Source organism: Urocampus carinirostris, chromosome 11 (genome assembly GCF_059441175.1).
Source record: "Urocampus carinirostris isolate Australia breed hairy pipefish chromosome 11, RoL_Ucar_1.0, whole genome shotgun sequence".
Lineage (NCBI taxonomy): Eukaryota > Metazoa > Chordata > Actinopteri > Syngnathiformes > Syngnathidae > Urocampus > Urocampus carinirostris.
The window spans coordinates 15,128,507-15,145,148 of record NC_142359.1 but is presented as its reverse complement, the minus strand read 5'-3'; the positions used below and the strand labels follow the sequence as shown (position 1 = coordinate 15,145,148).

General features: G+C 38.3%; 1 protein-coding gene across 4 annotated transcripts in view; it reads right to left on the bottom strand.

Moving 5' to 3' along the window:
* Positions 1-120: 120 nt before the first annotated feature.
* poln (polymerase (DNA directed) nu) overlaps positions 121-16,642 on the bottom strand; it is a 32,088-nt gene continuing 15,566 nt past the window's right edge. For 2 of the 4 annotated variants that reach the window (XM_088347611.1, XM_088347612.1), the window contains 19 exons: positions 16,412-16,536; positions 16,281-16,340; positions 16,150-16,210; positions 15,167-15,231; positions 13,795-13,878; positions 12,944-13,036; positions 12,802-12,858; positions 12,645-12,701; positions 12,504-12,569; positions 9,417-9,471; positions 8,219-8,296; positions 7,961-8,069; positions 7,131-7,213; positions 5,690-5,821; positions 3,737-3,847; positions 3,335-3,413; positions 2,033-2,100; positions 1,888-1,949; positions 121-1,023 (listed from right to left, as the gene is read on the bottom strand). In XM_088347611.1, the coding sequence (XP_088203737.1) occupies positions 949-1,023; positions 1,888-1,949; positions 2,033-2,100; positions 3,335-3,413; positions 3,737-3,847; positions 5,690-5,821; positions 7,131-7,213; positions 7,961-8,069; positions 8,219-8,296; positions 9,417-9,471; positions 12,504-12,569; positions 12,645-12,701; positions 12,802-12,858; positions 12,944-13,036; positions 13,795-13,878; positions 15,167-15,231; positions 16,150-16,210; positions 16,281-16,340; positions 16,412-16,536 (1,520 nt within the window). In that variant the 3' untranslated portion in view covers positions 121-948. The remainder of the gene's footprint in view (positions 1,024-1,887; positions 1,950-2,032; positions 2,101-3,334; positions 3,414-3,736; positions 3,848-5,689; positions 5,822-7,130; positions 7,214-7,960; positions 8,070-8,218; positions 8,297-9,416; positions 9,472-12,503; positions 12,570-12,644; positions 12,702-12,801; positions 12,859-12,943; positions 13,037-13,794; positions 13,879-15,166; positions 15,232-16,149; positions 16,211-16,280; positions 16,341-16,411; positions 16,537-16,642) is intronic. The other 2 variants (XM_088347613.1, XM_088347615.1) reach the window with 2 other exon arrangements.

The following is a 16,642-nucleotide window of genomic DNA, read 5'->3' as shown; positions in this document are numbered from 1 at the left end:
CACATCAGCCTCTAATGGTAAAAAAAAAAAAGTACACGCCCATGCTTAAATACAATGAGTTGAGAGATGCTAGCTTAGTGCGTAAAAAAAAGGAAAGAAAGAATCAAGCATACAAAAATATGTTGTGCTATTTTCAATTTATAAAAGCCATTTGAATACAAGTGTGTTGAGTGGGATAGATCATTTTGGGCAAAAAGGTGAGACAGAAAAGCAGTCATCCGTCATGGGGACCGGGTGGTGGATACACATTCATATTTGGAGACTGTGTACAAGTAATTGTGGAATGCACGTGTTTGTGTGAGGAACTCCATTTAAGAGGGGTTCCCCCCGAACGTTCAGTTTTGAAGGTGGGGGTCGGGAAAAAAAAATCTAGGCTCCAGACAGAATTGAATGCATGTATTTCGTAGGGATGTCAATGCTAAATGCAACAAAGCATACAACTTGAACACAAGCTAAAACCATTAAATATTGTGAGAACATAAATGCATTGTTCAAAGAAGCATATACAGACAAACAATTGTCGTGATATATAACAATGTAATAAATATGTCAAGTAATAAATAAGAGCTACAAATGTGGAGGGTAGAAGTGTCTTGAAGAATTCAATGTGTATGTTATATGTGCTTTTTGAAACAAATTGTCAGTAAATTATGCATAAAAAATAGTACATTTGAACAAATTGAAAGCATATAAAGATTAAACCTATGCGTGAGAAAAAGAAAGCCTGTGTGAAGGACCAAAACTGGTGCAATCCAGTTTGCATTTCCTGCCGTTGCCCCCGGATACGGATGGAATGAAATGCAGGGAGAAGCTCCAGGGTTTCCATGGCGATGCAGATGCTAAACAAATGAACTCAGACATTAATACAACAAAACAAAAATAACATCAACAAAGCATTAAATTAAAACAAATAGTCACGCAGAGGTGCGTAGGAATGTAAGATTTTGGCTAAGATGGTGGGATGCATAAAGCAACCATGGAATCCCAAGACTTTCCACAAGAGACTGCCACCTTCAGGGGAACCTGTGAAAAACACAAACACAAATTGGGCGCAATTTAATTTTCTCTTCATAGCGCAGTTAATTATTTATTAGACTTTGGAACAGATCTATCTTTTTTTTTCTCAGCAATCAGTGTTGTTTATAGAACAAAGGCTAATTTACTTTCTTTATATTTATTTAAAATATATTTAATTGTGTGATGTGAGGATGGCTACAATACAAAATACAACAAACAATAATAATTTGAGATGTATTTTTAAAATGTTCATGTTTTTCAGCAAAAAGTAATTTAACTGTAAAAAAAACAGACTAAGCACACACATGGATGTACACGCGCACCATAAAGTGTTACTGGTAATTGAATTAAGTGAAAAAAGAAGCGTCAAAATAACTTATGCAATACCTCAGATTTTAAAAACTGATCGAATTTCGGCCATTAAAAAGATCGGTCGCGCTTTGAAGAAAATTCTCAAGTACTTTTCTAATATAAAGCTGCAATACTTAAATTATGTGCTCTTATGATCATATAACATAGTATGTTTTCTTGACCTTTGATGCAATCTCTTTAGGGGTTGGCAATAAAGTGGAAGTTATCCAGAATGAAACTTTTAATTTGTCTTTATTCTTTACAAGCGTGATCTCTTCTTCTTTGTCCCTATTACCCATACTGCACCATCTCCACTATGCATAATTACTACATGGATAATTGACAATAATGTGTGCTCTCTTCGATGTGAATATGAAGGTTGACACTCATTTTTGTTTCATTCACGGCTGATAAAGAAAAAATTATTTTAGTCTCTCGGATATAAAAACAAAAATAAAATTAAAAAATAGATTAAACCCAATCCAAGCTGTATGCTTGGTATATTATCTCTCCACTTACTTTAAGATGGACTCCCAGATGGTTGGAGTGGCTCAGAGACTCCATAGTGCGTTTCATTAAAACTGTTTGAAGACATTTTTATGAGGGTTTGAAATCTTGTATTAAGTCCATCAAATGAAGTCCATTCAAGATCAGAGGTAGTTACCTGCAAATGTTTCCACCTGTGAGTCTGCCACTTCAAACAAGAGTTCTTCATGGAACTGTGCCATCAGTCTGCAACACATTTCAAGTATGCAAGGTTACAGTTTACTTGTGCGTCTGGTACAAATTAAAAAAAAGCTTGTACTGTATAGCTAATATCATCATCAGGGATGTGATTTGACCAAAGTGAAATTATCTGAAAATTAGCGGGGGGGGGGGGGGGGGGGGGGGGGTGATTGCTAGCTGGGGGGGGGGGGGGGAACCAGGTAGGACCAGGGCAGTAAAAAGTACAATAAGTATAGGCCCTACAGTAAAGTGTTGGTGTAATGTACACATGAAAATCTATTATTGTAATTGTTAAATATTTATGGCCATTTTTATTACGTTATAATATTTTCGAAAAAAATGGGAAAACTGTCAAATAAATTTGAAAAGTTTACCACCTACCTCAAAATTCACGACTCTATCAGCAACTGGTACAGGTTGTTGGGGTGGATCACGTCTCTTTATTACCGCTTCCGATTGTGATGTCAATAAGGGATGGAGGCCGTAAAGTTTTGGAGTTTTCGTTTGGGCACCGAAACTTCCAGCGATGGAATAATTTGTCGTTCTTGACTGGAGTTCTTTCACGTGTTTTTTGCTCTTTGCGTGACTTTCAAGAGCTTTGAAACCTCTCCCACCATAGTCGATGGTATCATGACACCAAATGCAAAGTGCTTTCCCGGCACGATCGATCTTCCGAATAAAGTCATTGAACAAATTCGTCACAGTCTTCTTTCCAACATTCGTAGATAATTCCTTCTCCAACCAGTCCCATCGAAACTTGTTTTTTACAATCTTATCAATTTCTTTAGCTCGCGGAGCATCTTTGCGTTCGATCACGGACATCTTTCTTTAAACACCCGGCAAAAACGTGTGAGAAATGAACAATGGCACACTCCTATAACAAGCGCGTTTATTGGTCAACACGAGACTTCAACCAATCGCAAGTACGTTTCATTTCAGTTACGGAAACACTCAAATGGCATGCTGTCGAGACGAAATCGTTTTTTTTTACCAATTAAAACACCGGAAATTTTAAAATTTTATTTTTGGAGATAAAAAAAGCGGAATTCCGCGAATTAGCGGAAAAATCACATCCCTGCATCATAATACTTTTACATATGACTTAAAGTAGGTAAGAGATACCACAGCCGATGCTACAAAGTGACTCACAGCCAATACTCGGTTATAAATGTAAATCATTTTTAGTTTTGTTTAGTGTGAATACTCCCACTATAAGTGGTGGCTTCCTCTTTAAAAGTACCTGGCTGAGAGTGTATTGGATGTCGACAGCATTTCAGAGACTTGGATCATTGCCATTTTACAGATGTCAGCCATGGAACCTGTACAATAGTACAACAGGAACAACAAATTACATTAAACTCTATTGTCCCCATAGATAATTCATAACACACACTCTTATTTGAGGCTGTGACCAGACAAGACAACAACACAAATTTCATTATACACTCAGGGCCTATTGTTTAAATGACTGATAAGCAATGTGGTTCTCTCCAAAGTGAGCCTCCGTTCATCTGATCATTTTGCAAAGTGCCAACATTGTGAAGGCGGAGAGGTGAAGCACTTTTGTAGCAGTTATGAGGACTGATTCACTTGAAAGTTTGCCTTACTCCAATGAAAGCAGAATACGCTGAGCTTTACGGACCTTTGAGCACAAAGGCAACTGCCTGCTTCTCGGCTTGGAAGCGTTGAGCTCTAGCTTTTGAAGTGATATGTTTCAGGAAGCGCTGTCGGCCCAGAAGAGAACGCACAAACCCTAAACAAAAGTAAATGTGATTATTGCGTAAAAGTGTTAATTTTCCTTTTGTAAAAACAACAATTTCAGAATTAAGACAGGGATCATAGTGCGCTAGTTGGTAGTGCCACCCTAACAAGGTTTGGGGCTCTGATCTCCTTGTGTAAAGTTTTCATATTCTCCATGTGCTTAATGATGTCCTCCTTCCACAACTTACAAAAAAAGCCAATTGTTTGAACACAAGAGGCGGGTACATAGTCAAACTCAACTGTCTGCAAAAGCAAAATGTTTCGGGGAGTACAACCAGAATCTTTACAATATTGTCATACTTTTGTCCCCCACAAAATGTGAAGTCCTCCAAAAATAAAACAACAACAACATAAACCATGATCACATGCAGGTATGCTTCAATTTGGACACACACACACACACACTCCCACACCCAGCACACTAGTACATTCCAATAGTGGGACAATGAGCGCAGCTTTGCTACCAAATCCCCCCAGTATCCCTTACTATGAGGAAAGTCAACCGGGGCATGGAACCTGAAAGGCCCTCTTTCCATTAATGTGAACCTACACACGCATGCAAACAAAAACACACACTCTGAAGGCAAAATATGTAGGAAGTGAGCTCACAACAGCATGCATGCAACTTTTGGGTACGGTCATGACCTTTGTATTGGGCCCCTCTGGCACTGACAGGCAGAACGCTTTTGATGCTGCGAATGTTGCTTCCACGTGTGTACTTGCATGGCTGGGACTGACGCTGGAATGTGCTTGCTGACACTGTATCATCCCTTATGTTAGGTATGGATGAGCATGTGTGTGAACCGAATGGATTTCCAGAACTTGCCTAAGTCTCACACGGGGCCAGAGAGATAAAATTCTTGGCAAATCTGTCCGTGGTTGCTACTCCTGCCGTGTGCACTCAACAGCATTCTGTGTGAGCTGGCATGTTCTTTAAAATTTTTCATTTCATCTCAGTTTATATTCTAAATCACCATGGACCAATGATTTTTAAAAATGCAACACCCACAATACTACTACAGACTTTACATTTAACTTTCAGGGTACTTCTGTTATTGCTTTTCTTTTGTTCACCCTCTATCAAACACTCAGCTTTTAACATAATATGTTACTCATAATGAACTGGACTGAATCCAAGCTGATAATAATTAAGTACGCAGTAAACTTAGTTTACTTTCAATCCCAGAACACATAAGACCATCACACATGATTTTCTTTTTAGACTCACACTTACAAATAAAAAGTGATAAGTGACGGATTAAATGAAATGATCTGCATTTATATAGCGCTTTTCAAGTCAATGACTTCCCAAAGCGCTTTACAGTGTGCTTCACATTTCCCAATAGCGGCCTTGTATTGCAGCCATGTAAGACGCTAACCTGCTTATTGGGGGTATTAGGGGTTCAGTCTCTTACCCAATGGCACTTCGACATGTAACACGGACAAGCCGGGATTCTAACTGGGATCCCTTGATCCCAAGACGAGCGCTCTAAAGAATAAATATACTCTAGGAATTGAAGAGTAAGACTCAAATCCAGGACATCTAAATGGTTGATACAGATGTGTTACCCACCCCAACATCCGGTTGCCCCCTTGTGTTCAATGTGTCATTAAAAAGATTGTTTGCCAACGTTTGTAAAGTGTAGCGTTAACAGTATTTTCTGAGATGCGTGTGTTGAACTCTCAGATGTGCTGTGCTAGCAATTCAAATCGAATACACAGTAAACGGTATTGACCTGCTGCAGTTCATCTTCCCTGACAGTAAGTGTGCAACCGATTCCTTGTACAGGATCATTACAGATCAAAATCAACCAAGGGCAAAAAACAAACATACCTTGTTCACGACACTGCTGGATAACTGTCAGCATGAACGCCCTTACTTTTGGGAATTTAAGGAAGAAGTTGTCACGCAATTTGCGGGCCTCCTGTGATTTCCCACTGATGGCGGTAGATCGGCAATCGCGAACTGGAAGTGGACAGATAAAATTATGAGCGCTATATTTTATCAAATATTTGCTTCAGACTGTCTGAGAATATTTTAACAGTATTTATCCAGATGTGATGATTAGGTATCTGCAGAGGAAACTGACTCATTAAAGAGTATTACTGGCTGTCTACATAACGTGCTTTGTTGTTTGTATTCAGACCTAGATTTGTTGCTCTGCCCTTCCCCCTTGGCCTTATTAGTGGCCAGATGAGAATGCTTCATCTTAGTATTCCGTCACCACGGCAACATATCCCTTTTTCAGTAGCTGTCTGTCTATGCTGGCTAGGGACTCCCTCTATTTATCTATCATTTCACACTCTTCTTCGATGAACCCTACAACCACTTTGGCCGACATTTTCTTTCATCATACAGCTGCAGCCGTCCTGTATTACACAACCAGCAGTTGACAATTGCCTATTAGGGAGCCTGTCTTCGTTTTGACAGATAGATGATAATTTCATGAGCTTAGATAAGAGTGGGTGTTAAATGTCAACACAATGTCATAAACAAGAGCAATGTATACATGCGAGAAAAAAAAGCACGTGTTTCAGGATTAGAAATGGGTCACTGGTGACACACAGAAATACCTTCTGTAAACATGAAGGTGCATTATACATTCCTTTTTATTTACACCCCCCAAAAATTGTCATTTTTCAAAGTAACCCCTGATCAAAAATATTCTAATGTGTATTGTGCACAAATATGACCTTTTCAAATCTTAGTTCCGAAAACGTTTTTAAAATGTGTTCTCTGTGCCCACACTGGCTTAGGCGAGGCATTCAGATTTCATTCATGCCACCAAGGAAATCGTTAATTTTGCTGTCCTATGGAAATTACATTAGAGTTGTTCAGATTGCTAGTAATAACCAGTTTCACAAGCAGACATCACATGATAAAATTCAAAAGTTGAGCTGTGATTGGTTGGTACCTCAGTTGTCAGGAACTGTGATGTAATTTTCAGTCAACAGTGAGTGGCATCATGGCTGCCCCCTCAAATTGGTTGATTTTGTTGGTGAATTAATATTTGAAAAAAGGCAACAATAAAAAAAAAGTAGATTTGTGAATGACAATTTTAGGTCTACTTCCTACATATATATTTGCATCAATTATATGAGTTTAAGTGGTTAGCAAATCTGTTTTGTGCTTAAACTTTTGTTTAATTTGGCCTTTGTGGAGTTTTATGTTCTCTTCCACATTCGAACAGTTTATTGTGGCCAGCTGAAACAGACTCCATATCACAAACAGCTTAAATTAGTAGAAGTACAGACATCCCAACATTTCTACTAACCGGCCCCATACAAAACAGATGACATGATGCGCTTCGCTTCCTCTATATCGTCAGGTGTCACCATTTGGGGAGGCTTGCTCATCCTAAAAAAAAAAAAACCTAAATAAGTGTCAATTATATCACATCAGCAATGCAATACATGGTTGAAACTATATGTACTATGAAAAGTATGGAATGTCATACAGGCAGAAAAGAAACACAGAGTAGCCAGGGAAAAGCAATGGGAACGAATTTTGATGTGGTGAAACATCCAACAATGTGGCATGACGTTTCGTCGAAGTGGGGTTTCTAAAGTGCTGACAGGGTGCTTGCCACTGCTCATCTATATCAACGTCAGTATACATCTCCTGCAGCTTTGTTTCATAAGCACATGCTTGTGAGTCCATTGCAAAGAAAAGGCTATACAGGAATGTTTTACCATTACATTAGATTTGTAGAAGTGGACTTCACTAAATTTCCTACAATGTAGAACATGTTGCATATGGGGAATCATCAGCTTAAGTTTACAATTTAGTTTCACATTTAGAATAGGACCCAGGCTCTGCCTGTTGTTTTGGTGTTATACTGCCCCCTGTTGGATGACAAAAGACACAGTACCCTTTCACAGTTAGAAACGCTACATACTGTATATTTCTGCTATGCTACATAATAACTATTGTTACAGTGGAGTCCAAATTAATATGTCTGATTCATATCAATTCAACATTGAACGACCGTACCTAAATATTCAAATCGACGTTTAAAATGATTCAGAACATGAAAGTGAAAATGTTATAAAATGTAAATGTGTTTCATTCTGGAAAATAATAATAAAAAAAACTTCAACCCACAATTCAGAGGCCAAAAAGGCATAAATGTCAGTCTGAGTGTCATTAACAAGGAGAAGTTTGCTGTCGCCTGAGAAGTGAGCCAGGAGTCTTGGTTCTAATTGAGAGAAGCCTGGAAGAAAAATTGAATGTTAATACAAATTATGACCAAATAATCAGTTTACATTATTATATTTTGCTCATTTCTAAAGATGTTCTTTTGATTTTTACTGACCTTCGTATTGGAATTGGATTGTAGCCTGTCAGGGTGCATTACTTTACCTGTGGCAACAAAGGTCCAGCCTTTTTCAGAGATGTATACTCCCCGAGGATTAACACTTTTTACATCTGGCTCACTTCCTATAGAGTATAAAGTCAAAAAAGAGAGACATTAATATTTAGTGTTCATTACGTGTTCTCATTATATGTGAAAAGAAAAAAGATTGTGTGTTTTTTTTTTTAAAAAGAGATACTCATATTTAAAACAATAAGTGGAAGCTCAACAGAAAAACGAATCAAAACAAATTATCATCAAAAAAACAACAGAAATAAATATAGTTAAAATAAATCCCATTTGGACATCGATTTCATATTCTATGCTGCTCATATCAACACATCAACCAGGAAACATAATAGCTGACTGATGCATAGAAAATTGGATATAAGGTACTGCAGTGCTCATGATAAATGAAATGATCTGCATTTATATAGCGCTTTTCAAGTCAAGACTTCCCAAAGTGCTTTACAGTGTGCTTCACATTTCCCAATAGCGGCTGTGCAGCCATGTAAGGCGCTAACCTGCATTTTGGGGGTATTAGGGGTTTAGTGTCTTACCCAAGGACACTTCGACATGTGGGATAGGAGGAATGGAAACAAGCGATTTAATGACAAGCAGCTTTCAGCAGCAGGCGAAGGAGCTGATGTTAGTGCTGATAAATCACAAAATATACATATACATTTAGGAAAAGAGCTTATTGTGGCTCTGGATGTCAATGTTTGACGCTTGGCCCACCAAGTAATGGAAGAAAAAGAATGGATGCTATTTCCCCCCTCCAATAGGTCAAAAAGGTGTTTGCCCTAGATATATTTAAAAAAAAAAATGCTCACCATTGCATATTCTAACTCAAAGTCAAATCAATTCTAAGATTGTGTGAGTTTCAGGATTCCAAAGAAATGTAAGTGTAATAATTAGGTTAATAAATCCCTTATGTAATGTATGAAACATGTAAAACACTACTAGGGTAGCGGGGTTGCTGGAGCCAACCCAGCCATTTTCGGGCAGTGGGCAGGAGACACCCTGAACTGCTTGCCAACCAGTTGCTGGGGACGCAGAGACGGACAACTCACTCGCTCAATCACACCTAATGTAAAACATTTGTATGCAATTACTTAGATTGCATCAAACAATCAGACATCAATCAAAGAGTTAAGTAAGCTTGTCTGTGGCGCTTGAATAAATTCCTCACGTCGAACATGTTACCTTTGACGTGCGTCAAGTTGGTCTGTGACAGCTCTCTTGGGATGGCCTCCAAGTTCTAGCGTGGGAAACACAAAGTGATGGTAATGAAAAAAGAAGATACTGACCCCTTAGCCACCATTTTCTTATTGGATTGAAGGAGGATTTCAAGTTGAGTTTGTTTTATAAATATAAACGTGAAAATAATCCACTGAAACCAACATTCAAAATAGTTAGGGAGAACATAAGGCAGACAAAAAAAAACTTTTTTAGTTGCAATGTTCTATGCACTATATTTCAACTCAAATCAACAGCACTCAACTCAGCTCAAATCTATCCGTATGTGTTACCTCAAATCAACCGTGGTTAACAGAAAATAACGTACAAGTAAAAAAATTGGTTCAGCAGCACAGGCAGTTTATCTCTTCTATTAAATGATGAAAATACAAGAAATTGTGTCCCATACCAATAAATATAGCACTTCAAAATTTTCTCCCTCCCGCAGTTAGTTAAGATCGTTGAGGCTCAATTTTGTTCAAAGTAATGGTTTCAAAACAAGGTGCAACCAGAGTTCTTTTGTAAAAAAGATCACAAATTACCGCAAACAAGGATATGGATGTACAGTATATATCTTCAGTTATGTGACAACTATGTGACCGCCCACCCCTATCGCTCACCCAATCAAATTGCTCTGGGTGTTTGCCTGGTGTTTTACAGTTTGTTCTGTGGGTTTTCATCATAAAGTGTCTCAACAGTGAACATACAATGATTAATGGTCTTCCTTTTAATGGATTTCTTAGAGATGTACTGCCAATTTGGGGAATGTTGGTGTTGGCACAGTGAGTGTAAACTGCAGTACAACCAGTGACCTCTATATTATTGTCTGGAGATAACATCGGGCCTAAAAACTCCAGCCCAACCCAACCGGCCCACAGGTATAAAAGCCCGAACCCGACAGAATAACTTGATTTAATGTACCTGAAGCTGCATTTAGGCGCCGTGCGTACTTTGGCGCCAAAGTGTATGCTGCAGCTGAAGAACGTGTAGCACCTGAGTGCCGCATCGAAGCGCACACTTTGGCAACAAAGCGCGCACTTCGGCACCAAAGTACCTGCGGCATCAAAGTGCGATACTCAAGTAAAAGTACAGTTACTATAGAATAATTTCACTCAAGTAGGAGTAAAAAGTAGTCATCCAAAAAATCACTTAAGTAAAAGTGCTTGCTACTCAGATCTTTCACAAAGAAAAAAAGCGAGAGAGCTCCAGCCTGGCTAAATGTGATGATTCAAATTTTATGCCTGAACCCGGTTTGAAATTCAGGCCAGGTACAGGGCCAAGATCTTAGCTCTATTCTGGACCAAACCTTGTAATTGATGTTTTACATCAGCTTCCCATACACCAATATTGGAATATACAGAGATTAACATGTGTGTATTTCATCTCCAAGCCAGATGAAATCAGTAAAAGAGCCATAAACGACTCGCGAGCCATAGAATTTCAACCGCCAACCCATAACATACTGTATAATGACAAAAACAATCAGTCAGGAAATACAGTATTACACTATTGCATATGGCAGGATAGTCAAAACCACCTGGCCCTACTGCCACTCACACTGAAGTGCAGATGGTGCCAATGTTCCGCATGAGTCATAAGGGACGTGGATGCATACAGGCAGCCACGCAAATCCATCAAGTCACATCAGGGCTGCAGTGGCTATAATACGTAGTTTACCGCCACACAGTGTGAATGTGAAAGTAATATATGAATAATGTATGATAAAATGTCTTTTAAATGTCAAGAAAAACACTGCAAGAATCAGGTGCACAATTATAATTAATTGAGGGCCTTCAAAAGTGGAAGACCGCTACAGGGTTGAAATATCACAAACAGTATGTTAAAAGGTAAAAAGATTAACATAAAATAGCTCATCAACAAAAGGTTCAGTGTGCTGACCACATAAATTATGATATATTGTTATTTGCAGCAGTGAACTGTGATGAAAATTTGATAATTTTCTCAAAACATTAAAAGACGAAATAAACTATTTTTTATCGATTTCAAATAAAGATGCATCAGTAAAGAGCAGAAATGGTGATTTGATCACTAGCCCAACCCAGAGTAATCTGTGAAAACGCTGGACAGACACAAAACTACTCGGCAGCTATTTTCCTGCAAAGCAAGCTAAATACAAAAGTGATCAGTCATGTTGCAAGTGTTCTGAAGACTCAGCAATTTGATTTCAATCACCAATGATCACCCCGGATCCACCTTGACAAACTTGTGCTAAAAAGACAAACGTAGTTATCCACTGAAAATTTGCTCATTTGTGTGCTAAAGAGAGTCCAGTCACATGTCATCCAGGGAAGGTGGGTAAAGGGTGAAATACTCTGCTTCCACCCCTCATTTATTATTCAGCAGACATAGGGGAGGGAATGACAGAGGCGAGGGTCAGAATGAAGAGACTGCAGAGAAGGGTGTGGACACTCAACAATGGAAATGTGGAAAAAGGAAATTTGATTGACCTGGTTTAAAAGAAAAATAGGAGGTAAAAATGGAAAGCAGTAGAAAATCAATTCCCGTTGAAAATTAAATGACCTATCCTAAAACATGCACATGATCCAGGCACACATTTATATCTGATTGGATTACAAATGTTAATACTCTGTTTGTTCTATAATGGCACTAAGACCTGACCAAGCAGCAATAAAAATTGCGGTAAGGTGTGGGGTAGCAGACATTGTGAACCAGGCCAGAAGCAGTGACACTTTGACATGATCGATCAACAGATTAAGGAAGGGAAGATGGAGAAAAGTGAGTCCTTACTCAGCAAAAAAGAAATTAAATGTGGATGTGTTTGAAAAGAGAATTGATTGGAACACATGAATTGAAGATACTAGTTTTTTGGGTTGTAGCTAAAATGGGTAAATTATGATTCTGCTTAACAGGAAAACATCAAAGATAGGAGAATATCTAAAAATCATTTGAATTCATGAGCAATCCCACAAGGGCAACATGTTATAAAGAGAACAAGCAGACAAAATATACATTACCATAGGACTTAAATGGCAAAATTATGAATGGTTGTTAGTGTATGACAGCTTTACTTACTGGGTTTGATGAAGCAATCCTCCCAATTGCTACATTGGTCTGTGACCATTTTGGGGAGATGTAGCCCTGTGGATTTTTTAAGATGGAACATGAAGGAATTTTGTTTATTAGCCCTCCCGATGCAACGTAAAACCTCCTAACCTTACTAATCATGCACACATAAGCCAAATCGACAAAGTTGGCCTTAGTTTGATTGACCTGAAGGAAACAATTCATATATTAGTCAATTCCCAGGCATTACAGAGAAGTTCAAGCTGTGATTATAGGATTTTAACCTTGATACCATATCATGACGTACCTCTCTGTACTGTAGAATTAAGTTTGGCAGAGAATGTATGTCCTGGAACATTTGCAACTGCAATAAAGGGAGAAAAGTGGTCTTTCAACAAAGATTTAACTTGATTTTTTTCTTGTCAACAATATGCAAAGCTGGCCAATACCGTTTCATTTGATGCATTATAATTCTGAATGACGCTGGGTCTAGGAAGCTTCTTGTCAAGATGATCATGCAGGCGCAGTTTCTCAAAAAGAACCTTTTAAATTAAGGAAAAAAAATACTAACAATCTTCCACTATAATCTGACTGAAATACACCTCATTTAGAAAAAAATAGAATGGTTTATATCGCCATTGATAAAAAACATAGTTTGCAACAAGACTAGACATGGCACTCCCAGAATAAACTAGAGAAAAATGTAATAACGACTAAAAAGCAAAAAATGAGAGGCAAAAATATATACGAGGGTGTTTTTGGAGACTGGCCTAAGTTCTACGTGCAATGAAAAATATTGCGTCGAAACAAGTGCCATGAAAAAAATACTACTTTTAGCAGCATTTATTTATTAATTTAATTTTTAAATGAGTCTAATTCACATGATCCACATTTTTGATTAATGTGAAATTTGAAATGACTTAGACATATTTTAACAAGTTCTTTCAAATACTGCAAGCATGGATTAAGTAACAAATGCATAAACAAAGAGTGAAGCTCCTCGAGAAAAGAGACCTGTATGTTTAGTCTGTACGCTCAGCAGGGCGATGCGTCCACAATGATGTACAGTATAACATATAAGTACATCAATGGGGACTTTTCCAAAGTATGAGCTTAAGAATGACTTGCAGCACTCAGACACGGTTGAAAAGAGGAAAAAAACACTTTGACAGCGTTTGAAAGGAAGATTCATTTTTTTAATTTGCTGTTTCAAAATATCTGAAGATCTAAATAAGCCAATAGAAGAATAATTCATCAGGCCTAACGAGTGAAGTCTGCACTGACAAATTAAGTTACTGACTTCTCGAATCTGGAGCGTGCTGGTGATCAGAAAATATTGTCCAGCAGCTTTATGGGCATCGTTCTCCAACTGGTTCATCTTTGTCTAAGAAATGAAATCAGATAAAAAGAGAAAAAAAAAAACAGTATTAGTTGGGTTGAGTAACTAAAGGCACATGGTTCTTCGAGTTTTTTTTTTTTTAGGGGGGAGGGGAGGGGGGCATTTTATGAAGGGCATGTACAAGTGATACCACTCAATGAGATTGGGGATAAATCCTGAACACCGAAATGTGGCCTTCTCAAGCCCTGAGACTTTTCAGACTGGAGAACAAAATGTGTAATCTCGTCATACAGCAAGTGCCAAACTACTTTGGGAATATCTAATACAAGGGCTTCAGAACTGGATTAAATGCATACAAAATCGCGCACACACGCGTGCAAAAAGTGAGGAGCCTTAGAAAAATCATACGTGACGTGCAGCCCTACCGACTGGGGTAGTGTGAGGAGGGTAACGAGGACAGCAGAGAAAATAATCGGGACTACACTTCCCTCCATTCAGGACATTGGCCAGAAGCGCTGCCTATCCCATGCTAAGAACATTATCGGGGACCCCTCTCACCCCCATCATGGACTGTTCACTCTGCTAGCCTCTGGGAAGAGGTACTGCAGTGTGCGGTGCAGGACCACCAGGTTCCGCAGTAGTCTAGTCCCCCTGGCCATTAGACTGTTAAATGGTCAATCTAACATATAGTTAACCTAAATCTAAACGGCTGCTAATCTGACTTTTTGCACTACTGGCAGTTCTTTGGCAGTTCTTTATAGCTTGCCACTCCTTGCACATTTGCTCTCTGCACTATTGTACTTACAGCGTTATTGTTACAGTGTTAATGTTACTGTTTACCTGACTTGTTAACCTGAATGCCCATTTTGCACATCTGGTTAGCTACTCCTCTTGCACTATCGGCACTATGGTAAAATACTATACGTAGCCATAATACAATACAACTTTTACTTATATCTGTACATTCGAGGAAACTGTGCGGGTCAGATGTATCGACATTTCGTTCTGTATACACGTGTACTAGAATGACAATAAAGTAGATCTGAATCTGACTTTGTCAACTCTGCTGCAAATAACACCCGGATACTCGTGCAAAAACACCTGACTCAGCACTTTGGCCCAAACAATGATGCTTGTTGTTCTTCTCTTTGATAAACATAAGCACACACAAACATGGGTTTCGCTCCCTTTCTCAGCAATACAACAAAAGACTAAACATAATAAGATTCTCCAGATGTGTTGAGGTGAAGGATCACAACCGGATTGCGTCTCTTTCACAGCCATGGAAAAGTAATAGCTAGAACAGTACCACTTGTTGCTTTGGTCTGCTTACCGTCAGCAGGTGTGACATATTTTCCAAAGCGTCCCTGTCCATCTGGATACATTGGCTTTCCATGCCTGAAATAGTACAAGCACATTACACTCAAGCACGATACATTTTTAATTGTTTATTATTATGGTATATTACACATGTATAAAATTGAAAAAAGGCTATTGTTTACCCAACAAAACCTAATTTGTAGATTGATGATATATATTTAAAAACAATTAATTCACTGTACCTGACTTTATTTTTCCAGTTGCTTTTAGATAATTTGATATAACAGCCTGATCTTGAACCCCTCTAGGGGAAATGAATCACAATCATAAAATAAACGTATAATTAAGAATTCTACCCAAACAATACAAAATTGACGCACCGGTACAGACTGCTGTCACTGTCTTGTACCACGGACAGACTGAAGAGATCTTTTCTTCCTCATGCCATGAGGCTCTTTAACTCCACCCGGCGGAGTAAAGGCCCACATTAAACCACACCCCCTACATTGCATATTACCGTACTTTTATTGCAATGTGCATTTTATGTAGCACTATTTAAATACTCTATACAACACGCTACAGTGGGTATTAGCACGTCACATTGGGTATTTGTATATTGTATTCCTTTTGCTTTATTATTGTATTGTTCTCAGCGAAGGGATGCTGCTGGAAATGTGAATTTCCCTGCGGGGATGAATAAAGTATCTATCTATCTATATAAATTACCTAATCGTCGGGGATGTTTATTTCAATGCGTTAAAAGGTACAGATGATGCACTACAAAATAATATTTACATTCAAAATATTATACTGTGATGTTTTTGCTCATAATGTGAGATAATATACATATTAAAAGGTTTAAGATTAAAAATGTTCAAATAAATTGTAATGGCTTTACAAATGTTTATTTAAGGCCTACCGTTACATTCATAAAACAATGATTAGTGTTTTGATGAACGATTTTCTCTTAACACCAACTAGAAATAAGATAATCACCTGCTAGAATAGGAACCATTTTCAACTCAATTTCTGTGTAGATCTTCAAGAGGCCCTGGGACTGGGAACACGAATGTACAGTATAAGTGTATGCAAGTGAAAATCTAACAAAGTGAAAGAGAATGTTTTACCCATAATTCAGCACAAAGCTTGCTATTCACATGGAAGAGAGAATGAAGGTCTGAGAACACCTGTGACAGAATTGTGTTTACCACCAGTTTTTCAATAGGTCACAATATAAATATGCTCTTAATACTTTTTCATTGGCAGGGGATTCAGGGGACATTCTTTTGTATTTCCAAAGTAGGTCCTGGTAGCAAGTGCAAGGATCTTCAGGGTTCAGTAGCCACGCTGATACCTGAGGGTCATGAATAATGCAGCCTGACACTAGAAGAGACAGAAAAGTTGAGGTACAAGTTACTTCAGCAGAACTACAAATGACTGGTCAAGTGAGATTTGACGCCTAGATGGTAGGGCGCCCACTCCAAGACTG